Below are 27,708 nucleotides of genomic sequence, written 5' to 3'. Positions count from 1 at the left end.
TAGACCATAAGAGTGGGGTAATTTATTCTAAGAATTTACACACACATCACTGAACACACTAGGAGCAGTGGTCTCTAAGTCAGACAAATGAAGAGCACAGCAGGGAAAGTCATTATCAAAATAAGTATCCAAACAACTGAAGAGAGCAACTCCTGAGTTAACCCTTAAAAAAAGGAAACACCAGATCTTGACATTGCCAAGAAAAAAGCCTGAGCAGCACAATGATGGGAAGGAGTTTTCATGATCGGAAAGAATAGAAAAATACTTTATTCATCCCCTGGTAGAAATTCAAGTGTCCAGTACCTTGTAGACAAATTAGACATCAAACATCATGAGTACCAATAGGTAGAAAACCGCCATATAAAAGCAAGACCATTTACTATGTACCACAACAGCAAAATCAACATAAGTAATAGTAGTGCAAGCAGTGCAAATGGAAGACTGGTGAAATATATAAGACTGTATTAACATGCATGTCTGTGGCAACTGTGCAAAAAGAGGTGTCCGAGTACAAGAAACTATGTACATTAAACCGTGCATTTTTAGATTTTTAAATTTTTATACGGGAATATTTAAACAGTGGCGTTGGACAGTCTGATGGCTGTGGGGATAAATGACCTCCTGAACTTCGGTTAGAGAAGCCTCTCATTGTTGCTGCTTCTCTGCCCCTCCAGGATGTCATGGAGGGGGTGCCTGATGTTGTTCAGTATGGACTGCACTGTGTTGCATGTGCGCCTCTCAACAATAGTCCCCAGTGAGTCCAACTTCCTGCCAATCAGAGACTCAGTCTTCATAACCAGTCTCTGGAGTCTCTTAGAGTTCCTATGCCACAGTCTGTCATACTCTATAAAAAGAGTGCTGGCAAGCACCGACAGGTTAATCATGTGTAGCATTTCACTATGGAAAATTACATTTTTATTTTTACTTCTCATATACAGTATGCTGTCTGTATTTGCTTATGTGAGCTTTTAGCCCACATGAGTTCATAACAAGTCAAAAAAAGGTTTGGCAGAAGTTCACTGAAAGATTCTGTCTGTATTTGCTTATGTGAGCTTTTAGCCCACATGAGTTCATAACAAGTCAAAAAAAGGTTTGGCAGAAGTTCACTGAAAGATTCTGTCTGTATTTGCTTATGTGAGCTTTTAGCCCACATGAGTTCATAACAAGTCAAAAAAAGGTTTGGCAGAAGTTCACTGAAAGATTCAAGAAGGGGGAAGGGTACTTTCCCCTTCAGTGAACACTTTCTGTTAGTTTATTTGCAAATAAAGTAACAGAAAGTTAGTTCACTGATTCTGAGTCATCACTAACTTCTCAACAGCCCTCACTTGTTGATTTTTTCCATGACAGGGTCTAAGCCTCCAAAAGTAAAAAGAGTCAGTCCTGTCCTTTCCTATACATGGCATCTGTGTTCACACACCGGTCCAGTTTGTTGTTGAGGCACACTCCTAAGAACTTTCAGGTTTGCACCCCTCCAATGTCCTCCCCTATGATACTGACTGGCATGAACTGTTGCTTAGATCTTCTAAAGTCAATGACCATTTCCTTGGTCTTGGAGGTGTCATGGAATTTAAAACATGAAAAAGGGAGCCACATTATGATGGAAGTCATAAGTCATAATATCTTGTCCATGGAAAGAAGAAGCCTGGGAATAAAATGACAACCAAACAGCGAGCTCTACCTCCTGACTTACACCTGTCCAAAATCAAATACACGGTAAAAAAAAAACTACTGCCATGAAAGCAGAACAGACCTTATTAAAATTAAAGAAACAAACCAATAAAGTCCAATTTACCTTTGATTTAAACTCCAGTGTTTTCTCAATGCTGATGAGCTCCTCAGTGCGACTCATTTTCCGTACACCCTCATTACACTCTTTCACAATCTGAGGAAGACACAATTGTAAAGCACCTGTTTATTCTCTTTCATTACTGTATGTCACTTGGTTGTTATAAATTAACCCTTGATAGGACACACATTGAAATACTTGGAAATTCAATGGAACAAATTTGTACCATGTTATTGTAGGGCAAAATAAGACTTATTTATTTATTTATTTATTATTTTCATGTAGAGAATCAAGGTCAACAAAATGACCACATACGGCTCATATATGGTGGACCTTGGAAAGCACAATAATACATTAATAATCAAATCAAATCACTCTTTATTTATAAGGCACTTTTCATGCAAAAAGAAATGCAACCCAAAGTGCATCACAAATAAAAACATTGCAAGAAACGCAGAGAGGGGTCAGCCCCTTGACCATAGGGGCACCGCCACAAAGCTCCTCCCAACCTGGGCAGAGAGGCAGACCCCACATCTAAGTGTGGAGTGTCTAACCACTCAGGCTAAAGGGACTCAAGGGACAGTCCCCCACAGATAGACAGGAACAACCCCAAGCGTGGCAGGAACTTAAAAACACTCGTTATCGAGTAAAAACATATTATAAAAGTAAATAAATAAAATAATTTTGAGCAGCACAATAAAGTTATTAGTGACACAAATAAGAATCAAGTATGATAAACAGAATTGATAAGAATTAAAATCATTAAATGTGATAAAATATAATTAAGAAAAAATAAAATCGTGTAAAAGCCTGATTAAAAAGATGAGTCTTGAGCCTCTATTAAATAGACCTTAATGAGAAAAAACAAAGTGAAAATTATAATATAATTATAATATATAATAATAATAAGAAGAAGAACAACAACAACAGCATTAGTTGTAGCTGATAAAATGGTAGGGACAAGGAGGTGGTTGTAATGTGTTGGGGGTTATACTAATTTTAGATTTAGTCATAGATTTTAGCTGGTGGTAGTGTAGAAACTGGTCTCTCCCGGCTCCATACTTCTGAATAAGTTTGTTGCATGATATAAACTGGTTGTTTTCAAAGAGGTGATGGAGGTGAGTGATTCCTTTTTGTTGCCATGCTGAAAAGTGAATATGAGTATTTCGTGATTGATAGTTTTTAATGCATTTGAACCTACGTTAACAATAAAGTGTGTATATGACATTTAACATAACTCTGGTGTTATTGACTACTATTCTGCAACATGCTGACAAGCCAACAGTGGATATGAATCAAATGAAAGTAAGATTTAGAGAACAACAAACTATGTATGACAGTAGTGCAGAATGAAAATGATGATCAGCATCAACTTTTGTGACTTATTTTGTTTTTCTTTCCCTTGCAGTTTTGAGGTGCAGTGTCAGTGGTTTTGTGTGTTTTCACCTCCGGTCAAAATGTCAACAGATCCTACCAGTTCGTGATATCCAGGGAGGAAGTTGGAAGCAGCAGTTCTGCGTTGGAGCTCCAGCGCTTTGCCCTCAGGTCTAATGGATTGATATTATTTATAGTGACCAACTTAACCAAGTACCTGTCCCTGGCATCTTTGCTGAATTTGTCTTGGCATCTGTAAATTTTTTTCTGTTTTTCCATTTTCCATCTTCAGTTTAACCTCCCTTGTTATCTGTTCAAGTTTTGTTAATAGTCTACTCCAGTAACCATTAAAATTGTCAACAGGGGGCGTGTCATTCATGTGATTGCCAAAGACAGATTGAGGTTGAACAGTTCTGAAAGCCTGGAGGAGAAGTATTTAATGTTACCTGTGTGAAGTGGGAGAGCATTTGTGCTGCAGAATCCCACACATCAGGTATAATAGGTATAATAATAAGTCATCCTCGTAAAGGGTAATTTTGTGTTCTGAACCATTGTCCTGGATATCTTTGACTTTATTGTGTTGACATATTGCTGCAGCTAGTGTTTTGATGAATATTACAAATAAAGATGGAGCGAGCAGACATCCTTGCCTGGTTCCCTGGTGAAGTGTGAAGCTTGGTGATGTGATTCCATTTGTGGTTATTGTGGCTCTTGGTGAAGTGTTCTAATCACTCTCCAAAACCAAACTTGCTGAGTGTGCGGAATAAGAAAGGCCATTTTTACTTTGTCAAACTCTTTTTTGGCATCTAGTGATACGACTATGGCTTTTTTTGTTTAAGTTGTGATGTGTTGATTAAGTTAAAGTGTCGGATATTACCTGAAGTGTGTCAATTATTGATAAAGCTCATTTGGTCGGGATGGATTAGTATTGATGTTGACTGTTTCTATTCTTGTTGTCATTCCCTTTTAATAATTAAATAACAGATTTTTAAATCTGTATAAATTAATGAGAAAGGACGATAGCTTGTGGGATGGGATGGGCCCTTATTTAGTTTTAGTATCATTGCTGCTGTATTCATATTCTCTTTTTTTTCCTGTAATTTCCCAAATTTGTGGGACAAATAAAGATTCTCTCATATGGGTGGGTATGGTGGAGGTATTTTTGATTTCTATGATAACTCTATGAAATAAGGGTGACAGTATGTTCCAGAAGTGAATGTAGAATTCTGCAAGGAATCCATCTGGTCTGGGTAATTTGTTGTTTGGCATTTTGTTTAACGTTTTATATAATTCTTCAAAGGTAATTGGAGCATGTGGGGATCCATTTCTAAGTGGTCGGGTTCATGATTTAAAGTGTACAGGTTGTTATAAAACTGATAAAAGATTATCAATTATTTACTGTATGTCTTGTGGATTATTTCTCCTGTGTTTATTATTGACGGAATTATTGCCTTTTCATTTTTTGCGTTGTAATAGATTAGCCAGATATTTGCTTGATTTATCACTGTACTGAAAATGTTTGTATTTAAGCTGGAATTGTGTTTTCTAGTGTACTGTGGTTAGTTGTGTTTTAAGTTGGGTTAATTCCTGTTGTCTTTGTTCACTGGTGTTATTGATAAATTGGTGGATTAGTTGTTTAATTCTTGTCTCTAGTGTTATTTCCTTACCTTTTTCTTGTATGATGAGTACGATATAATTATTCCAGCTAAGACTGCTTTTCCTGTTTCTCATTAGAGTGATGGTGATGTTTCTGGAGAGTCGTTCATGTCTAGGAAGGATGCCCACTCTCTTTTGATCAGTGAAGTCAAATCTCGATCTTCTAAGAGTGAGGTGTTAAAGCGCCATCTTGTAGGAGACTTGACGCATTCAGGTCAGCTGTAATGGAGACAGCAAAGAAGGACCAGGGCTCTAAGTGGCCAGAGTGCTATTATCCACCTGTACAGAAATTCTGAGAAGCGTGATTGGAAATAATGAGATCTGGCAGTGGTTCAAATCTCAGTAAAAAGGTAGTTGATAATTCATAACATAGCATTTTTTGAATAGCATCGAGGCACTACTTTATGGAATACTGCTCAAAAATCCAGATTGCGAAAATGTACAAGACTTTTTGTCATTTGAATTAATAATATTACTGTTATTATTCACTTTTTCAACATAGCATTTATTTATTATGATTTTTGAAGTAGTTTTGTTTTGCTAATTTATTAGTATATTCTGTGTCAATGTGTCTTTTAATAAAAAGGACAGCCTTCATTAGTGGATCACTGGTACCAAAATAACCAAATACTCAAAAATTCTTATGTAATTTTATGGAACCAATCCATTTTAAGTTGCTTTAGGATTTGTTTAATATTTTGTCTGTGAGGATACTTACTGTACTGTACTATACTACACTTACTATACTTACTATACTGTAATGATTACCGATAAAACGCAGTAAAATTTGTTGTCATTAAAACTGTGTCTGATTATTGCACGAAATAATTCTTAGTGATACGGCTCATTTCTGGAGAGGCAACGGCACTCACTTTCTCAGACCCCAGCATGCATTCAGTCTTTGCTCTGAAAACTCTGCACCAGTAGATGTACAGACAGTCTACACAGCAACAGATGGAACTGTTGGGAATGCAGTTTTAACGAGAGAACCTGTGCTGAGTACTGAAAAAGTGGAATTGGACCTAGAGCAGTCTAGTTGAGGGTTGTAGCTAATAAGAGAAAGTAAGTTTTTTCCAGGGAGGTTTGAGATGGAGGAGTTGGCTTCTGATTACTCGGCACTGGAAGGGTATATGTCCTGGCTTATCTTCAGTTGGTGGCAAAGTTTAATAAGTGAGACCTGGATTCCTTTTCACTGTCTTTGAATGGACTGGTGATGTAAGAAGGTGGTTAGATGTAGACAGAGTGCTCATACTTCAGCGTATCTTTAGTGGGAAACCTCAAGAGGCCTATTTATTTACAGTGTACGTGCTGGATATTTCAATTATGATGAACACAGCTGTGTTAAAAAAAAAGTGTATCAAAAGTGTATTAAAAGTTTGTGCAGGACTTTTGATAGTCTTTGTAAGCTGATTGTGTTAGAGCAGTTTAACAACTCTATCCCTCAACATATCTCAACTGTAAGAGAGCAGAAACTCTTCACCAAGCAGAGTTAGCTAACACATTTGTGTTGACACAGATTTTCCACAGATGTGTTGTGGTGGAGACTGGGAAAGTGGCGATGAAAGCTGCAGTAATTCATGGCAGTACAAAATTTTCAAAGCCAGGCCCCTCACATGAGTCTGTATTTACAGGATGACCTAAGAGTGCCTGGATATGTAATTGTTGCTGTGAGGAGGGGCATTGGCATTGTTTAAATGCAAAATTGAGATTCAGTTGTCATCAAATACTCTATACTTGCATATGTGGAAGTTGCAAGTGTTTTTTCTGGCTTTGAGCCATTTATTGCTGATGCTGTTGCGTCCTCGGTGCTGTGTGAGGTTCTGAGCCACTGTCTCAATAGTGTGTCAATAGTGTTTAATAGCAGTGACATGAGGTGAGGTCTGATGGTACGAAGAAAGCATAGTCCTATCTGGCCCAGGGATAACCAAGGACCCATTCATGTTTCAAACCGATATTCCCCACTCTGCGACACACCCTCGAAGAAACCAACTCTCAACTAAATTGCAATCTATTTTGCGGAACGCGAAGTTAGAGAAACCAGCGACCATAGTTATTTGCATTCCAGGGGCCACATGGGTGACCCTGAATCTTACCTGAAACTGCTGTCAAGGCTAAGGCTAAATATGGTACAATTGCTATTCATGTTCATGTATAAGTTTGCAAAAACTATGTCGGACTTAGTTTTCTCTGGACCTCTGCCCAATCCACCGCTGGTTATCTAGGTGGTGCCCATCCATCGGATTAGGAGAGATGGAGTTCACCCCACTTTGGGGGTTTGGTGGGTGTTAAAGGAGTTCACCCCACTTTGGTGGGTGTTTCTCTTATCTCTAGGAATTTGGATTTCATTAACCACCCAAAGTGGTTAATGAAACCATGACGACACACAGTACAGCCCAGGAGGTAGAGTTGCAGTCTTACACTCTTCTCTGCCACTTCTCTAGAATTGTTTCACACCCAGTTATTCATAGGAAACATATACAAATCCATACAAATTCATTGATTCAACAGAAAAATGTCAGACCTCTCTTGTCTAAAACTCTGTGATTGATTTGATAATAGATAGATATATCATTAGATTGATCTATTTAGTTTGACTGAAACGTGTCTGCAGGATGATGAATATGTCAGTTTAAATGAGTCTACGCCACCCAGTCATAGTACTTATCAGATTCCTCCTGTACACGGACATTGACCTTTTAGCTGTTGGAATGTATCTGTATTATTTACAGAGGGAATTCATCTAGTTGAGTTTACATCCCTCCCTCAGTGGTCAAGGCAGCAGCATGTGATGCGATTCATGCCACTGTTGGCAACAGTCCAAACACCCAGAGACTCTTGTTATCATTTCTGGGGATTTAACCGTAACACCTTGGACACTGTTTTACCAACTTTGTCAACTTTTCCTCAGTTTAATCATGGTAAGAAAAATAAAACCATGGATCTACTGTATGCTAATTCAAAGAATGCAAATGTTTCCGCTGCCCTGCACCTGCTGGGACAATGTGATCACAACCTGGTACTGTTAACGTCTGAGTATGTTCCTGCAGTAAAGAGATAGCCACTCTCTAAAAGGACAGCAAGGAAGTGGAGTCAGGAGGCTAGTGAAGTTCTGCAGGACTGCTTTGAGATCACCAACAGGGATGTGCTCTGCCAGCTCCATGGGAATTATATAAATAGAATGATGGACTGTATCACCGAATATATAAACTTATGTGAAGATACAGTGATCCCTACTAGGATTGTCAGCTGTTACCCTAACAACAAGCCCTGGAACACCAGCCAGCAGAAGGATCTGCTGACCAAGAAGAACAAGGATCTGGAGATCTGGAGATAAAGATCTGGAGATAGGGATGAGTTAAAGAGGATACAGTGGCAACTCAAAGTCAAACTGAGGGAGTGTAAGGACGCCTACAGGAGGTGCATGACCACTTGAAATAGCTCAAACCAGCCAGAAAATAGCTGAAGAAATTGGTCCTGCCAAAAAATACAGTCAAACCTTGCAAGATGAAATTAGGAGGCTGAGTGCAATGGTGAGCAGTCCCAAAAGTAAAAGAACTTCAGACAGAAATGTAAATGAATAAACAGTGTCAGGATGTAGCTGAAGCTAGAGTAGGGGTTCAGTCAGCTTGCTTAGAGAAGAAATAGCTGAAATAAAGAAAAGCATAACTAGCTCTCAAGGGCTCACCTGTAAGAAGAGGATGCAAAACATGTCAGGAGCAAGGGACAGGTGACCACTGTGACCACTGTGACCAAGTGTGGACAGTCGGGACACTTCTTGCGCGGGTGTAGAGAGCAAAGAAGGCTGAGAGGGAACCCTGATAGTAGGAGAGTGACAATCCAGACTGTCGCACCCCAAAGATTAGTTGGTTCAAGCCAGGCCGTGCTTGGGCTTCTTTGTGACAGAATCATGCAGATGGAGGCAGAGTTGGAAGACAGTGGTAGACATAAACAGACTGCAGGTGCTACTTATGCCACCCAACTCTTGTTACGTCGCCAAGCTACGCTAAAAGCACTGATTGGGAAGAAGTGCATGGTGGATTGTTTCTTTGAAGGAGAGGAACACAAGCACTGTGGGATAAAGGGTCGCAGGTCATGATTGTAAATGAAAATTGGAGAAAATCGTGCTTGCCACACATCCAGCTACAAAGCATGAAGGAACTGTTGGATGAGGATGAGGTCCTTGTTGGCAAAGCAGCAAATCAGACACCCATACCCTTTGCAGGCTTGGTTGAGTTAAAATAAAACAGTTTCTTTGGACATCCAGGCTCAATGCGGAGATAGTTTGTATCACAACAACGTAAAATGGCTCAATTGGGGGTCTACACTGCAGCGCTTCTACTCTCTTAGGGAGGAAATCAGACAATTCTTGGAATGTAGTATATTATCTTCTTGTTTTTCTCTTCTGCCCCTTTTCCTGTTTTGGGGGTTTGCGAAGTGTGTACCAAGTTTAAAGGTCAAGAGGTTATTTACCAGGTGTTAGCTTGTAAAACTAACTAGATGTAAGGAGATAAGTTTTCCTTGTTTGTGAATGGGGGTGAACCATATATTAGGTGACTGTGCGAGCTGTACGAGAGAGGGGATTCAACAATTGGCTGTAAGCACTCTCAGATTCGGCAAGAGTTTTTGACTCTGTTCTTTCTAGTAATAAATCTTTTTAAATGCAAAACTTCATTCCTTTCTTCAGCACACTTCAGCACATCAATATACAACAGGAAAAAAATAGGACAACCGATGGCAGAACTATCCGATCCTGTTTGGCTTGCTGATTTGGGATTTTTAATTGACATAACCCGACATCTGAAAGTGCTGAATAAGAGCATTCAGGGTCAAGATGCAGTGGTGAGCCATCAAAGCCAAGCTGCTACTTTTCCAAAGGCACCTGTCAGACACGCAGCCCAACACCACACATTTCCCATCGCTGCTGGAAATAATGACCAGTTTTCAACAGAACAATATTAGTGCCCAAATGAGGAGGTATGCAATAGATATCATTTCTCTGGCTGAGGAATTTCAACAGCGGTTTCGGGATTTTGTGGCCATCTAAAAGGAGATCACACTGTTTTGCAGTCCTTTCTCCGTGGACCCTGATGACATTCCAGACATGCAGATGGGACAAGAAACAAGAATCACATGAGGACGAGACTAAGTGACTCTTACCTGCATAACATCTTGTGCATCAAAATCACTGAGCATAATGTATTTGAGCCCGACCTAGACCATATACTGGAGTCAAGGTCTTCACATTAGTGCAGGCAAGTTATCTGTTTAGTCTTCTGTGTTTTTTGTGTGATCATCAAAACCACAGTTTCGAATATGCACTGACTCTTTTCAATTTGTTTATAATTTCTGTGTTCTTTTGTTTTTCAACTGACATTCAAACCTGGTCTTGTTATCCCGACAAATTAAGTATTTAAATCAAATTCGGTCAGGCAGTCCATTTTTCTATTTTGTCAAGTCTAAAATTGAAATAATGAAAAACACTGCCTTTCTCCTTTTTGATAATGAGTGATGCAAGGATTCATATGGCATATGGATCCATATAATGTTTTGTACTTCTGAATAATATAACTGTTAGTATTATTATTACTTTAGACGTTCCAAAATCTTGAAATTGCAACATCAAAATGTTTGACAGACTTTTTCTTCATTTTAAGTGGTCTTCAAATATGAAAGGCAGAGTGAGTTTGGTATAAATAAATAAATAAATTTAATAATTAATAAAATTTAGATTTGGGTTCTGTGTTAAAGCATGAAAAGTATGCCATTTGCAATAAAAAAAATCATGAAATTGTTCATTTGCATTAAATTTTAATGTGAATGCTTTAAAGAATGCTAGGCTGAATGGTCGGCCACCACACATTTTCACCTCACCAAACATGGCCATCTTTGCAAAAAGTGTGGACATCCCTGACTTAAATGTAATAAAAGTTCATAATGTAATAAAATCATGAGCGTAAAATAATGGCTTTGCGCATAATGTAATAACTTCATCCATTATGAGCCTTTCTGGTGCCGCTCAGAATGTAATAATGGCTCATATAGTGAGACAACTTCTGTATTATCATAATGCATCAGTTTTATATAGCACTTTATGTCACACCGTGGTGAGGGTGTCTTGTCTTGGGGTTGTTTTGTCCTGTCATTTCCTGTTTTATTTTGAAAAGTAACTCTCCTCTTGTTTCAGGTCACTTGCCCTTCCTCATGTGTCACCAGTCTGATTGTCTTCCCTGATTCCTGATTGTGTCCACCTGTCCCCTATTTCCCTCCTTGTGTTTAAGTAGTCTGTGTTCCCCTTGTCTCGTGCCAGAGTGTTATCGTCGTCAACCTGTTCTCGTGCTTTGCTTCATGTCTTCAACCAAAGTATTTTCAAGTAAGCCTGTGAATCCTCTCGGAGAGAAAGTTTTGGTTTGTTTAGTCTTAGTTAAATCCTCAGTCCTGAGGTTTTCCTCCATTCGGAGTGTTTTGTGTTAATTTTGTGATTTGTTTCTTCGATTTGAATTTCCTCCTTCTGGAGAGTTTTTTGTTTCCACTGATCAGATTAACGTCTAGGTTTTTTTGTGGCCATTTGTTTGTCCCTCTGTGAGGGATCTCTGAGCAATCCAATTAAAGCCTTTTTTGTCATCTCTGCATTCTGAGTCCTGAGTCCTGCTTTGAGTCTCGGCCTGACACTTTATCAAAGACACTTTACATTGGATACATTATTAATTCCCTCACCCTGGTCCATAAAAGTTATGAACAGAACTGTTGACAAAGGACAGCCCTGGTGGAGTCCAACCCTTACTGTAAATTGATCCAACTTACAGCCAGCTATATGGACCAAACTCACGCTCCTTTCGTACAGGGACTGAATGGCCCTTGGCAAGGGGCCATCCACCTCAAACTCCCAGAGCACTCCTACAGGATGCCTCTGGGAACCCGGTCATAAGCCTACTCCAAATCCACAAAACCCCTCCAGCACCATAGCGAGGGTAAAGAACTGGTCCATGGTTCCATATCCGGGACAAAAACCATATTGTTCCTCCTCGACCTGAGGTTCAAATGAATGTTATAAGCCCCTTCCTTCCAGCGCCCAACAATAGCCCCAGTTAATGTCAGCAGCTACCCGAGTTGCTGCCTACCACCCGTGAGGTGCCAGATGATTTGCTAGAATCTTTTCGGAGCTGACCAACCTTCTTCCATTGCCTCACCAAACTCCTCCCACACTCCAATTTTTACCTCAGTGGAGCCATTACCAATCAGGGTTTGGAGGTGGAAGCAGTGTACCGCTACAAGTACCTGGGCGTCTACACGAACAACATGCTGAACTGCAGGGACAACAGTGATGCTGTGTACAAGAAGGGCCTTAGTAGACTGTACTTTCACTCAGGTCTTTCAATGTGTGCAGCAAGTTACTAGAGTCTTTCTATCAGTCTGTTGTAGCAAGTGCCCTGTACTATTCTGTGGTTTGTTGGGGGTGTAGCACCACCAGAAAAAAACAACAAATTGATCCAAATGTCTGGACATGTTATTGGTAGAGCGATGGAGTCGGATACTAGATAAACTTCTGTCCATTATGGACAATCCATCCCATCCATTACACCAAACACTAGAGGGACAGAGGAACTTATTTTATACCCTACTCTATCCAGCTGTGTAACAACTCATCTTTTTGTAACAATTTAGCTACTATGACCAATTAATATCCCTGGTGGATCTTTAAAGTCTGACAAAGTCTAATTTTCTGCTCTTAAACTCTAATCTAATCATCCTGTTTCTTTGGGTGAATTTCCTCTAACACTGCTTTTCTCCTTTTTGAGGGTACAATGACTCTGGTCCCCAAAGGACACAACCTTGCGCTGTAGATAATTCATTTCTCTTGGTGAAAAACACTTTTAATGTGTCTTCTACTTTGTCCGGCCAGCCTTCCATGACGTACTTGTAGACCGGGGCTAGCTAACTGTCAGTGCGTGTCGTCTGGGCTACTGAAGTGGCTTTGAGCGGCGCCTTTTGTAGATGTTCTGCAAGTAGTGAGTGGACAGTAGCCGATGCTACCGTAGTTCCTGTGTCGCTCGTCTCAGGTAAAGGGCAATGGGAGAGTCCATCAGCATTACTGTGCTCTTCTGACTTACGATAGACAATGCTGTAGTCATACGCTGACAGTATAACTGCCCACCGCTGAATGCATGCAGCAGCCAATGTAGGTAGACTCTTGTGCTCGCCAAAAAGTGTCAAAAGGGGGCGATGGTCAGTGACTAATGTAAAATGTCTACCCCACAAATACTGGTGGAATTTCTTTACACCATAAATCAGTTCAAGAGCTTCCTTGTCTATTTGAGAATATTTTTTCTCTGCTGGAGACAATGTGCGGGAAGAGCATAAGCGACTGGTCTCTCCTCCTCATTTGCCATGGTGTGTTGGATCACTGCTTCAATGCCATATGCAGAGGCATCACATGCTAGAGTGAGTGGAAGACTGGGATCATAGTGCGCTAAAACCTGGTCACTAGTCAACAGGTCTTTGCACTTCACAAAAGTAGACTGTTCTGCCTCAGTCCATTTCCAAACTACATTTCCTCTGAGAAGTCTGTACAGTGGTGCCAACACTGTGCTCTGCTGGGGCAAAAATCTCCCATAATAGTTCAAAAGACCCAAGAAAGCTTGTAGCTCCTTAACATTGGTAGGTGCAGGGGCCTCTTGTATTGCTCTCACCTTTTCCTCTGAAGGGTGAATGCCACGCTTGTCCAGAACATGACCCAAATACTCGAGCTGAGTTTTCCTAAACTCAAACTTTGAGCGTTTCAGTCGTAGTCCATTTTCCTGTAAGAGTTGCAGGACCCTCTGAAGGTTGTGGAGGTGATCTTCCTCCGAACGTCCCATAATGAGAAGATCATCAAGGAAAACTACCACAGGCAAGTCTTTCATTATGTTTTCCATAATCCGCTGGAAGATCAAGGGAGCGGAACTGATCCCAAAAGGAAGTCTGTTATACACAAACAGTCCTCTGTGGGTGTTGATGGTAGTGTATTTCTTGGAGTCATCATCTAGCAAAACTTGCTGATAAGCTGCTGCTAAATCAATCTTAGAGAAAATTTTACCTCCACTAAGGGTAGCTAAAAGCTCTTCTAAGCAAGGTAAGGGGTAGGTGTTTGTTTGAAGTGCTTCTTACCGGGACTATCAGTGCTGCCCAGTCACTATGCTTTACTGGAGATATAATGTTAGCTTCCTCCAGCCTTTTGAGCTCTATCTCTACTCTTTCCTTCATTGCAAATGGTAGGGGCCTGTGTTTGCAGAATCTAGGAGTCACATCTGGTCTGACTATGATTGAGGCTTCAATGTCTTTGAGTGTCCCTAACTCCTCATTAAACTCTTCTGAGTATTTCTTGAGCAAATCCCCGACTCAGCTACATTTTTTTTCCTTCAAAAAACTGATCTCTGCCCAGTTAAGTTTAAGTTGCCTCAGCCAGTCTCTCCCACATAATGTTGCTCCATGCCCTTTAATAACAAGAAGTGGCAAAACTGCTCTTTGACCCTGATATTTGACTGTGGCTGAGATCTGACCCAAAACAGGGATGCGACCTCCATTGCAAGCTCTAAGCTTTACGTTAGCACTCTGCAGTGGTATGTGTGAAAACTGCCTTCTATATGTTCTCTCAGAAATTATGCTTTTCCTGGCACCCGTATCAATTTCCATCTCTTATTCTACCCCATTAACTGAGAATGTTGCTTTATACAGCTCAGCATCTTCACTTGTGACAGTCAACACAGTAAACATTTCAAGGTCAGAATCTTCCTTGAAGAAACATATTTAGTGTTCTTCTTTTGCTGTTTCTTGTCTCTTGATCTCATATCTTCAGCCCTAGCTTTTGCACGACATGCCTTTTTAATGTGTCCAACCTTTCCATAGTTATGGCATTGAGTCTCTTTAAAATGGCACTCATTTGCATTGTGATTTTTTCCATTGCACCTGTGACACTTCCTGGCTCTTTGCAGCTTCACCTCGTGGACGCTTGCAGCTCCACCTGTGTCGCTCTCCATCCCTCTTAACTGACGTGCGTCCCTGTCGGCCGTCTCCATGTTGAGGGCGATCTCAAATGCTTTGGCAAACGTGAGGTCATTTTCAGAGAGTAACCTCCGCTGGCAGGCTTCGTTTCTTATTCCACTGACGAACCGATCTTGTAGTGATGCGTCCAGGTTTGCGCCGAACTCACAGTTGGCGGCACACTGCTTCAGCTCCGCTATGTACTGTGCAACCGGTTGGGTAGCTTTTTGATTGCACCCGTTGAAGCGAAATCTCTCTGCCACCAACAACGGCTTTGGCTCAAAATGTTGCTTTAAAACAGTCACTATCTCATCAAGTGTCTTGTCCTTGGGCTTGAGGGGCTGTACTAAATTTCTTAAAGGTCCGTATGTGGTTGCACCCGTTACACTCAATAGCGTGGCAACTTGCTTCTCATCGGCAATGTCGTTAGCTTCAAAAAACTGTTCAAGCCATTCAATATAAGCTGACCATGGCTCGCTTTCCGGCTTAAATCAATTCTTCCAAACAGGGCTGTTGTGCTCACTAGTACCGACACCATGTGTCTTTCCTTCCCCGTAAAGAAAACAGCTTTTTATCCTTGTCGCCAATGTTGTATATTAATGAGAGAGAGAGACCGACGTGCTGTTTTAGGCTTGTTTACTTCGCCATATTGCTTCACTGAACAATAGGCATGTGCACCTTGACCTGTCTGGTTACTCATAGATCTACCTAACATAGATCATGAACATAGTTACCATACAATAACTAGCTGGTAAATGAAATAGGTGGTGAATCCATACACCACAGTTTGGGACCACATTAAATGGAGGATTTAATCATTTCTCAGAGGGAAAAGACAAAACTAGGTAATTCAACCAGGAGTGGTTTACGCAGAAAACTTAACTGGGAGCTCATCAAAAAGGCGCTTGGTGAGTCTAATTTATTTTGAATTTAATGGAATTGATAATGTAGTTTACATATTTGAATTATGATGGCTGAAATGGCTGTTGGCTGGTATATTGTGTGGTGACTTTGTATATTGATTGCTGTGTATTGGGTGTTCATGACATTAGCTGTGCAGTGTGTGTTTCACTGGAGTCACGTTATTGTTTTGATGTTCAGTATCTGATATAGCTGAGTTTCTGATGGTCATAGCATGTCTTAATGGTTGTGTGTTTCACATGTTCAGGCACAAGTCACTATAAACCTGGTTGACTGTGATTTTGAAAACACAACTGTGACATACCTCAGTTAGGTGGATGAACAGGGACATGTTTGTCCAGTGGATGCATAGGTCAGTCGGTTACAACATATCCTGTGCCCTGTACTAAGGGAACTGAGGCATTTTTTTAGGTCTTTTGGATTAGCACAGGTCCTTTTGAAAATCTTCTCAAATGTGGTTGTGCCCCTGACTGACTTGCCGAAAGGCAACATTAAGTTTGTGTGGTCTGTCAGTAGGCATTTGATAATGTGAAGACTATATTATGTGCCACAACAGTTTTGGTGCACCCCAATTGGAAGTCAGAACAGTCATTTTCGGGGCAAGTGCTGTTTTGATGTCTGTGAAGATTCTCAGTCATCCAGGTCATGATAATCCAAAAAAGCGTTGAATAAGGTCAGCTGGACTTGTAGGATTTCTTGAAGATGGCCATGCGTTTGTGGATGAATTGTTTTGTTTCCCCAATGTACAAGTCTGTACATTCCTCACTCCACTGAACAGCATACACTACAATACTCTGTTTTTGTCTGGCTGTTTTGTCTTTGGGGTGGACCAGTTTCTGTCTTAGTGTGTTGCCAGGTTTGAAATAAACTGGGATGCAGTGTTTTCCGAAAATTCTCCTCAGTTTCTCTGATACACCAGCTATGTAGGGGATGGTGATCTTCTTCCTTCTGTTGTGCTCCTCTTCCCTGTCCTTCCTGGGATAACTTTTTGATTATTTGACAAAGGCCCTGTTGGGATATCTACATGTTTTGAGGGTTTGTTTGATGTGTTGTTCCTCCTTGTCCTTGCCATCCTGTCTTGTGGGTACAGTCTCTGCTCAGTGCTGGAGGGATGACTCCTAGTTTGTGTTCCAGAGGGTGGTGTGAATCAAATAACAAGTGCCGGTCTGTGTGCATGGGTTCTCTATATACTCCGATGTTGAGGCTTTGGTCTTCTTCAACATGCACCAAACAGTCCAAAAAGGCCAGACTGTCCCCGCTGATGTCCTCCCTGGTGAACTTGATGTTGCTGTCCACTGCATTGATGTGTTTTGTGAAAGATTCCACCTCCTCTGTCTTGATTTTAACCCAGGTGTCGTCAACATACCTGTACCAGTGGGTGGGGGTGGAACCTGTAAGGTCCAGGGCTCTGGTCTCTACTTCTTCCATGTAGAGATTGGCCACAATCGGTAACACTAGGGACCCCATCGCACAGCTGTGTTTTTGCCTGTAGAAACCTCCATTAAACTGAAAATAGGTGGTGGTCAGGCACAGGTCGAGTAACACACAGACTTGTTCTGGGGTGAGGTTGGTTCTTGAGGCCAAGGTGTCATCCTTTTGTAGTCTTTTCCTTACTACATCTGTGGCTTCTCTTGTGGGAATGCAGGTGAATAGTGAGGTGACATCATAGGATGCGATGGTTTCTTCTGGGCCCAGTGTGAAGTTCTTAACTTTGTTCACAAAATTCCTGGAGTTTTCGATGTGGTGTGGGGTGTTGCCTACTAACGGAGACAGGATGGATGCCACATGCTTGGCGATGCTGTATGTGACTGAGTTTATACAGCTGACAATGGGTCTGAGTGGGGCTCCCTCCTTGTGTATTTTGGAGAGTCCATAAGTACACGGTGTAGCTTCCCCCGGGTACAGACGGTAATAAAGGAGTCTGTCGATGGCCTTCCCCATCTCCAGCTGTTGTAGGTAGTTTATTATTCTGGTTTCTGTTGTTCCCTACCTTTCATGTGTTGTGTGATTTGGGCCTTTTCCACAAATTTGGAGACTTGCTCCAGAATGTCCTGTTTTGATGTTGTTGATGAGGTAGGCATTGTTCCTCATTTCATTCAGTCATTTTCACAGTCTGGACATAAGTCATACCTGAGGTCGGGATAATATTGTGGCAGATGCACTTTCTCAAGCCTGATATACTGATGTGCCTTCCTGTTGTTGTGGTCACTTGAGCCAAGTCATGACAGACCACTTTATAATTGCTGCGATTCTAGTTATTAGGGGTTGAAGCACTAAAAGTATTTGGAACCCTATTGTTTTTGTTCTGCTAAGTTTCTTGATTTCCTGTGTGTGATGTTTCCCCATGTGTCTGTGATTGCTCAATGATTTCTCCCCGTGTGATTGCCCTGATTTGTCTCACTTGTGTCTTGTCATCCCTCAGCCCTGTGTGTATATATAGCCCTTCCTTCCCTTTGTTTCCTGTCGCATCATTGTAGTCCCCATGTTCCTGTCTTCATGGGTTTTTGGCTTCATGTCTTTGTTCATGTTTTTGTTTCCCTGCCATGCCTTTTGCTCCATGCTTTGATTTTTGATGTTCCTGCCTTCCGCAGTGCCTTCTGTTCCCGTTTATTTTTATTAAATACCCATTTTCCCCAGATTCCCTACCTCTTCATCATTTGTCCTGCATTTGGGTCCTCAACTCTACATTTCCTGACACATTTAAAGGATCACACAAATAGAAGACCCAATATCTCATACACAGACTCAGACATGAAATGAAAATAGTTACAACACTCAGCAGGGAAGCTTGTACAGACACCCAAAGAAATACACACGACCTGTGAATTTTATACCAACTTATATGCATCAACACGTAAACCATCACAAAAAGACATTGGCAGATTCTAAAGTAATACTGAACAATCAAAACTTACTGAAAACCAGACAAATGAACTTGAAAAACCATTGACAATAACAGAATTTACAATGCACGTCAACTCATGCCAAACAACAAATTGTCAGCACCTTATACCGAATTCTATAAACACTTTTGGAATATTTTATCACCAACTTTTTATAAACTAACAACTGAAATTAATGAATGACTGACATGAATACTGCTATAATTTCTCTATTACTAAAACCTGACAAAGACCCAACTTTTCTATCAAGCTATTGCCACCTGTCTCATCAACACAGACAGAAAAATCATCAGTAAAGCTCTTGCACGCCGAATAGAAACAGTTACTCCACATATCATTCACTCAGTTCAAACTGGCTTTATCAAAGGAAGACAGGCTTTATCAAGGGAAGACGTTCAACCAACAACGTCAAGTAGGCTGCCCCTAGGGAGCAAACTGGGGGTTAGATGCTTGCTCAGGGCATTGCAACCTTGGACAGGGTGGGAGGCGAAACCTTTGACTCTTCAGACCTCAAGCCACTACTGCACAGCTCCCCTAAGACTTGCCATAAGATAAGATAAGATACGATACGATAAGATAAGATAAGATAAGATAAGCCTTTATTCATTCCACAGTGGGAAAATTCTCGTTGTTAACAGTAGCAGACAATCAACATCACAAACATATATATAAAAAATCTATATTACGACAAAAAAGGCAGTGTTCATGTAAAGAAGTGAGTATGCTTATAAATATAAATGTACGTATATGTTCATGCATCTTCTGTTGACAGGGAGATGCAGATAGTGCAAAAAAAAGGCATGTTTACAGCATGTAAACGAAATACAGGTATGTACATGTAAAGACTGAGAGGAGTATTGCACAAGTATATGCAAGAGATATTGCACCTTAAGTGGGATATTACACTATGCAGTTGTGGGTCTACTGGGAGCAGACCTGGTTATAGAGTCTGACAGCAGAGGGGAGGAAGGACCTGCGGTACTGCTCCTTTGCGCAACGTGGGTGAAGAAGCATGGCACTGATGGAGCTTTCCAGGGCTCTGACAGTCTCATGCAGGGGGCGTTCGCCAATATCCTCCTGTCCCCCACCAGACTGCAGCCCAGGACTGAGCTGGCTTTCTTCACCAGTTTGTTCAGTTTTTTTTCCCTCGCCCTGCACTCCAAAGGGCCTCAGTCTCTGGGGGAGTGGCTTTGCTCCAGCAGAATCCGGAGGTGGTTCCGCTGGCACCAAGCAACAAAGTTCTGGTTCAGTTCTTGGTACTCCCTTTCATCTCCATTGTTGTTGATGAGAGAACTTCTGTAGGTGACAGTTGGTTGTGGTGGTGGGTAAAGTCGGCTGTGTAGATGGTGAAGAGGAGAGGGGCCAGGTGCTGCAGATCACCGTGTCCGACACACAGTCCTTTGGTAAATGGTAAATGGTCTTGCTTTTATATAGCGCTTTTCTACCTACTCAAAGGTACTCAAAGCGCTTTTACAGTCAGAGACACATCCACCCATTCGCTCACACAAGCACACACACATTCACACACCAATGCCAGTTGCACTGGGAGCAACTGGGGGTTCAGTGCTGGGTTCTTGCTCAAGGACTTCGGCATATGGCACACTTGGGGGATCGAACCACTAACCCTTCGGTTCATGGACAACCCACTCTACCTACTGAGTTACAAACTGTGAACACTGTGATCTGTTGGACAGGAAGTCCAGGAGCCAGGCTGACAGCTGTTGGTGCACCCCTACACGGTCCAGCTTGTCCCTCAGGAGTTCTGGCTGAATGGTTATAAAGGCACTGGAGAAATCATAGAACATGATTCTCACAGTGCTTCCTGGCTTCTCCAGGTGGGACAGGTATCTCTGCATGAGGAAGATGACAGCGTCCTCAGCTCCGATGCCAGTCCAGTAGGAGAACTGCAGTGGGTCAGCGGATTGGCTCACTGGGGGGCGCAGTTGTTGGAGGACCAACCTCTCCAGGGTCTTTGCCAGGTGGGCTGTTAGAGCCACTGGTTGGTCGTCTAACAGCCCACCTCGCTGGGACGAGATGACCTGGGCACCGGTACCATGCAGGATGACTTCCACAGAAGTGGTACCTTCTGCAACCGGCTTCTGCATCAGGCTCATGTTGAAGAGATGCTCCACAATCGCACACAGTTGGCTGGCACAGGATTTGAGGAGCCTAGAGCTGTTGCCATCTGGACCCGTTGCCTTCTTGACCTTTAGCCTGGCCAGTTCTCTGCAGGGAGGGGTGTGGGAGGGGGTGTGGGTGTGCAGTTGGTGCACAAGGAGGTCGCAGAGGAGGGGCAGGGATGGTTGAGGACATGGCAGCCAAGGTTCCAGTCGGGGGAAGCTGCAGCAGGGCTGGTTGGGTGAGGGGTGACTGGTTGGTCGAATCTGTTGAAGAACCTGTTCAGGATGTTCACCCACTCCTGGTCTCTGGCCAGCTCAGGTCTAGAATTGTTCTACTCTGAGATGGTTTGCAGACTCCTTCAGACCCCACTGACATTGTTCTGCTGCAGCTGTTCTTCCATCCTCCTTCTGTAGCTGCCTTTCCCCTCCCTGATCTTCCTCTTCAGTTCTTTTGTGTTGGCCTAAAAGAGGTCTTGCTTCCTCTGGTGTGGCAGGTAATGTACTGGCTGAATGTTGGCAGTGTGGAGGTGGGAAAGGCATGGTTAAAGTCCCTGGTAATTAGGATGGTTGTGGATGCTGTGTTTGTAGCCTGTTTACAGCTGAGAAATAGCAGCACAGAAATAGTCTACGGACATACACAAGAAAACGAAGAACACAGTTAGACATACGGAGCTGCCGTAACAAGCGGCCACCTAGCGCAGCATCATATTGGAAGGTCTCCATCATCTCAAAATTTTACTGGAAAAACAAAACACCTACAATCAAACTAACTGCTTTATAAATATCCAAAACAAAAGGAGGTCTAGACACATCAAACTTTCTTTATTACTTTATCGCTAACCAACTCACAAATTCACAAATGGACTCATCCCAGTCAATTGGACATTGCCTGGATGGATATAGAACAAACACTATGTAAAGAAATCCAAATCTTAGATTTACCATTCTTAAGTCACTCCATTTCATATCACCATTGTTTCAAACTCCCACCATAGCTACAAGTCTGACAGTCTGGTGGAGATTTCACCAAATAACTAACAACACAATTTCACCTACCAAACACACTCCAATCTGTGACAATCCCAACTTTTTAATGAACAGAGAACCACTAAACTTCTCATCATGGGCTAATAAAGGTATCACTCATCTCCAACATACAGTCCCCTCCAAAAGTATTGGAACAGCAAGGCAAATTCCATTGTTTTTGTTGTTCACTGAAGATATTTGGGGTGGCACAGCGGCTCGGTGGTTAGCACTGATGCCTCCCAGCTTTCCCTGTGTCTGCGTGGGTTTTCTCCAGCTTCCTCCCACCTCCAAAGACATGTTTGTTAGACTAACTGGTGACCAGTGCTCGCTTGGTCGGTCTGGGGGTGTTGGTCATCGCTCGCCATCTGCGCTGGGGTGTGGCATGCCCCGTGGCTACGGTGGTTCTCTGGTCTCATCACCCATGCGCCCCACACTGGGGTGGAGGTTCTTGGGCGCTGGGGCTTCTGACCTGACTCTGGGCCCGGTGCCCACATGCATGTGTGTTGTCACCTGCCAGCCCGTGCTGGATCACATCAAGAAGAACTGATGAGTCCCGGCAACTAAGGGCTGGATTATTTTTTTCACTCGATCACTACGTGCCCTATGGCAGACTTCTCTCCTTCCATTGGGACACCCTTACCCCCCTGGACTCTCTCATCTCTCCAGAGATTTACACAACACCCCCCTGTACCCAGTCATACTTGAGTGAGGTGACTTGGGAAGCACAGAACCCTACACACCACTAGTTCCTACCAGCACCACATGCCTTTCCTCCACTGTCTATCCTTCTACATATTTTCTGTCCTTTGTTCTCCCCCTCTATTCACTGAGGTGTAGCACTGCCCTCCCTGCCACACAAGGTCACTACACTCAATAAAGATCAACAGGACAGTTCCCGGGGAGGGCTGGTGATGGTCACACTCACGCACTGAAGTAATAAAGCTTTCAGCTGCAAGAATATAACTGCATCAACCTCATATAATGTTGCCACCCTGTGGTGTTCAACTATGCAGAGAAATGCAAAAAAAAAAAAAAAAAAAAGACTAACTGGTGACCCTAAATTGACCATAGGTGTGCGTGAGTGCAAATGGTTGTTTGTCTCTGTGTTAGCCTTGCAATAGGCTGGCGACCTGTCCAGCTAGCACCCCCACCTCTCGCCTGATGCCAGCTGGGATAAGCTCCAGCACCCTAGTGAGGATTAAGCGGTATGGAAGGTGAGATGAAGACATTTGGGTTTAAGATCATGTCACACCGTGGTGAGGATGTCTTGTCTTGGGTTTGTTTTGTCCTGTCATTTCCTGTTTTATTTTGAAAAGGAATTCTCCTCTCGTTTCAGGTCACTTGCCCTTCGTCATGTGTCTCAGTCTGATTGTCCTAAGTGTTTCCACCTGTCCCCTATTTCCCTCCATGTGTTTAAGTAGTCTGTGTTCCCCTTGTCTTGTGCCAGAGTGTCTTCGTCCTTGTCCTGCACCAGAGCCTTGTTCTATGTCTACAACCATAGTAGTTGCCAAGTAAGCCGTCTATTCCTCTCAAAGAGTGATTTTTTTGTTTGTTAATCGTTTCCTTAGTTTAGATTCATAGTCCTGCGGTTATCCTCCATTCGGAGCGTTTTTGTGTTTCTCGATTTGTTTCTTTTGATTAGAGTTTCTCCCTCCTCCTGGAGAGTTTTTTGTTTCTCAGTATTCAGAGTTGGTGTCTAGGTTTTTATAGCCATTTGTTTGTCACTCTGTCTGAGATCTCCGGAGAACTCAATAAAAGCCTTTTGTTATTCTATATCTCTGCGTCTGAGTCCTGCTTCGAATCTCGGCCTGACAGTACACTCTGGCCAGTATGGACTCAGCAGAGACTGACCAGATAACGGCCGCGCTCCACGCTCACGAGACCCGACTCTCCCGCCAGGAGGAGTTTCAGGTGGCGGTGGTCACGCAGTTGGGTCAACTTTCATCCCAAGTGCAGGATCTGCTTGGACACCTACAACAGACCCACAACTCACCAATTGTGCCGGAGCCTCCAGTCACGGCAGTTGCTCCTGTTCAGACGGTACCCATTGCCGGAACAGGGATCAGGCTGGCACCCCCGGAGCGCTTTTCCGGGGAACCAGGATTTTGTAAGGCTTTTCTCATAGACTGTGCCATTCATTTTGAACATTCCCCCCTTGCATTTACCACAGATCGGTCGAAGATTGCCTTCATGGTGTCTCACCTGACCGGAAGAGCGAGAGCATGGGCCACAGCGGAATGGGGGCGTGACTCTCCACTTTGCCACTCGCTTCCAGAGTTTCAAGCCGCTCTTCAGAAGACTTTTGATCCGTCGTCAACGGACAGAGAGAAAGCTAGAGAATTGAGCGGGTTTATGCAGGGAAACAACTCGGCATGCGACTACGCCATCCGCTTCCGCACCCTGAGAGCGGAACGGAGAGCAGATGGAACTCCACAGCCCTCTATGATGCTTTCTTGAAAGGACTGTCTGTTCCCATACGGGAGCTACTGGTGCCCTTGGACCTGCCTGCGGACCTGGATTCCCTCATCGCCCTAGTCATCCGGACAGATAACCGGATCCAAGAACTCCATCAGCATCAGAAGGGCCGACCATCATCGGAGAGGTACCGGCAACCGCTGGTTCTGGGTGGGCAGGAAGCTCGAGGCCCGACTCCTGAACGTCCTTCTCCCTTACCCACAGCAGGAGAGGCTGAACCCATGCAGTTGGGCCGGACCCAGCTCACCCAGGTCGACAAGGTCGTCTCAAGGAGGGGCATTGCTTCTACTGCGGAGAATCTGGACATCTTGTGGTCGCCTGCCCAGTCAAGGCAGCTCGGGGAGTGAGCAAGTTCTCAACCTCAGGTTCTCTTTCACGCAGTTTGACCGCCATAAAGGTAAAACACAACACCACAGTCATGGAGATGAATGTTTTAATTGACTCAGGGGCTGATGAGAGTTTAATGGACTGGGGATTAGCCAAGAAACTGGGATTGAAAACTGAGGCTATCTCACAATCCATCCTGGCAAGGGCCTTAAATGGGAACGCACTGTTCACTAAAGCCCACGTCACAGAACCCATAGCCATTACCATAGATAACCACAGCGAATTAATGAACTTTTATCTGTTTAATTCACCGACGGGCACCCTGGTACTGGGACATCCATGGCTCACTCGCCACAACCCCCATATAGACTGGCCTACGGGCAAGATCTTAGGATGGGGGAGCTTTGTGAGAGAGTGTCTGTGGGACAAGACTCAGGAGAAGGCTACCACTGTCATAAATTCTGTTTCTGCTCACCCTGTTACAGACTCCCAGTACCCCGATTTGACTTCGGTACCCACCTGTTACCACCACCTCAAGGAGGTTTTTAATAAAATCAAGGCCACGTCACTTCCACCTCATCGATCATATGACTGCGCCATTGACCTCATCCCCGGGTCCACCATTCCCAAGGGGTGGCTGTACTCTGTGTCAGGGCCCAAGCGGCAGGCCATGAAAGACTACATAGAGTCATCTCTGAAGGCGGGACTCATTCGTCCATCTTCGTCACCTGCTGGAGCTGGTTTTTTCTTTGTAAACAAGAAAGATGGGACCTTAAGACCATGTATTGACTACAGCCCCCTCAATGACATTACTATCAATAACTGCTACCCCTTGCCCCTCATGTCAACTGTGTTTGATCAACTACAACAGGCCAAGATATTTACAAAATTAGACCTTCGAAATGCATATCATCTGGTCAGGATCAGGGAGGGGGACGAATGGAAAACGGGGTTCAACACCCCTAGCGGTCATTATGAATATCTGGTTATGCCCTTCGGGCTCACTAATGCTGCTGCTGTGTTCCAGGCCATGATTAATGATGTGCTAAGGGACTTCCTTGACCATTTTGTGTATGTTTACCTTGACGACATTCTCATCTACTCACCTGACCTGGACACTCATAGAAAACATGTAGCAGCTGTATTACAGAGACTATTAAACCACAGACTTTATGTCAAAGCTGAAAAGAGTGAGTTTCACGCCCATATCGTCTCCTTCCTGGGCTTCATCGTAGCCCCTGGAAGGGTGCAGATGGATCCGGCTAAAGTTAGTGCTGTGGTCAAATGGCCCACTCCTGATAGCCGCAAAAAAGTTCAGCAATTCCTTGGTTTTGCTAACTTTTACAGGCAGTTCATCAGAGGCTTCAGCGCAATAGCGGCTCACCTCTTCGAAGGTGCAATTCTCCTGGTCACCAGAGGCAGGAGCTGCCTTCCAGAAGCTGAAGTCCTGCTTCACCACAGCGCCCATCCTCATCATGCCAGACACACAGCGGCAATTCGTTGTAGAGGTGGATGCTTCCAACGAGGGTATAGGGGCCATCCTCTCACAGCGGTCAGAGCAGGATGGGAAGATGCATCCCTGCGCCTTCCTGTCGCGGCGACTGTCCAGAGCAGAGGGGAATTACGATGTCGGCAACCGGGAGCTGTTGGCGGTTAAGGTGGTGCTGGAGGAGTGGAGACACTGGTTGGAGGGAGCTGAGCACCCGGTCATCGTTTGGACTGACCACAAGAACCTGGAATATATACGCAGGGCCAAGAGACTCAATTCTCGCTAGGCCAGGTGGGCGCTGTTCTTTAACCGCTTTTCTTTTTCTCTTTCTTACAGGCTGGGGTCCCGAAACATCAAGCCTGACGCCCTGTCACATCTATACGACCCTGAGCCTGTAGCCAAAGAACCAGAGCCTATCCTCCCACTGACCTGTGTGGTTGGAGCGGTGATTTTGCAGATAGAAAATGAGGTTGAGCAAGCTAATGGTGAGGCTCCGCCACCTAATGGGTGCCCGAGAATTGATTGTTTGTCGCTGCTTTCCTGTCATCCGGGAGTTCGGCGGACGGTGTTCGCCATCTTTCGGAGGTTCTGGTGGCCATCCATGGAATCGGAGGTCCGGGAGTACGTCGAGGCTTGTTCGGTCTGTGCGAGGAACAAGATGTCCTCCGGGTCACTTATGGGACTTCTGCAACCACTGCCCATCCCCTCCAGACCATGGGCCAACATGGATGGATTTCATCACGGGGCTCCCGGTCTCTCAAGGTAACACCACAGTCCTCACTGTGGTGGATAGATTCTCTAAAATGGTCAGATTTATTGCCCTGCCTAAACTGCCTTCAGCCAAGGAAACAGCTAAAATTATGATTGACCATGTTTTCAAGATTCACGGGTTTCCCAAGGACATCATCTCGGACCGGGGGCCCCAGTTCCTGTCACGGTTCTGGAGGGGATTTTGCCGGCTCATCGGAGCTAAGGCCAGTCTGACCTTGGGCTACCACCCGGAGGCTAACGGCCAGACCAAACGCCTTAACCAGCAGTTGGAAACCGGCCTCCGTTGTCTAGTGTCCCAGAACTCCTCGACATGGAGCAAACACCTGGTCTGGGTCGAGTATGCCCACAACTAGCTACCAGCTCATGATGACGGTGCTTCGCATGGAGTTTAAGGAGGAGGTGCTGCGAAAGAAGTACGAGGAGGAGACGGGCTCCCAGGCGGAGGAGAGGGCGAGGCAGGAGGCGGAGGAGCATCGCCGCCTCATGGCCTGGAACAATGAGGAGAACCAGCGTCTCCTCACACTCAGAATGCAGAGGGTGCAGAAGCAGGAGGTGGAAGCTCAGCAGAAGCGTCTCGAAGCCGCGATTAAACTCGACCAGGAAAAGGAGGAACTGATCAGAGAAGGAGATTCTACAGCTGCAGGAGGACGTGAAGAACTTCATCACCTTGGAGAACTTGGATCAGCGAATCGATGAGGCTCTGGACAATCCGAAGAATTACAACTTCGCCCTGGACAAGGAGGGGAGGGTTGTGAAACAGACGCTGCTGCGGTGAAAAGCAGCGTCTGTGTGTTACAGTCGGGACTCGCATCAGCGTCGGGTACATGGATATTTCAAACCTGA

The 27,708-nt window shown here is 43.8% G+C and overlaps 1 protein-coding gene across 2 annotated transcripts in view; it reads right to left on the bottom strand.

The window, feature by feature from the left end:
• ngef (neuronal guanine nucleotide exchange factor) overlaps positions 1-27,708 on the bottom strand; it is a 96,364-nt gene that overhangs the window by 18,337 nt on the left and 50,319 nt on the right. The window contains exon 10 of one of the 2 annotated variants that reach the window (XM_047593555.1): positions 1,793-1,882. The exons of the other annotated variant lie outside the window; for it this stretch is intronic. Within the exon in view, the coding sequence (XP_047449511.1) occupies positions 1,793-1,882 (90 nt within the window). The remainder of the gene's footprint in view (positions 1-1,792; positions 1,883-27,708) is intronic. 2 annotated transcript variants of the gene reach the window in all.

The sequence above is a fragment of the Mugil cephalus genome, chromosome 9 (genome assembly GCF_022458985.1).
Source record: "Mugil cephalus isolate CIBA_MC_2020 chromosome 9, CIBA_Mcephalus_1.1, whole genome shotgun sequence".
Lineage (NCBI taxonomy): Eukaryota > Metazoa > Chordata > Actinopteri > Mugiliformes > Mugilidae > Mugil > Mugil cephalus.
Note: the sequence above shows the minus strand (reverse complement) of the source record. Positions and strands in the feature narration are given on the sequence as shown.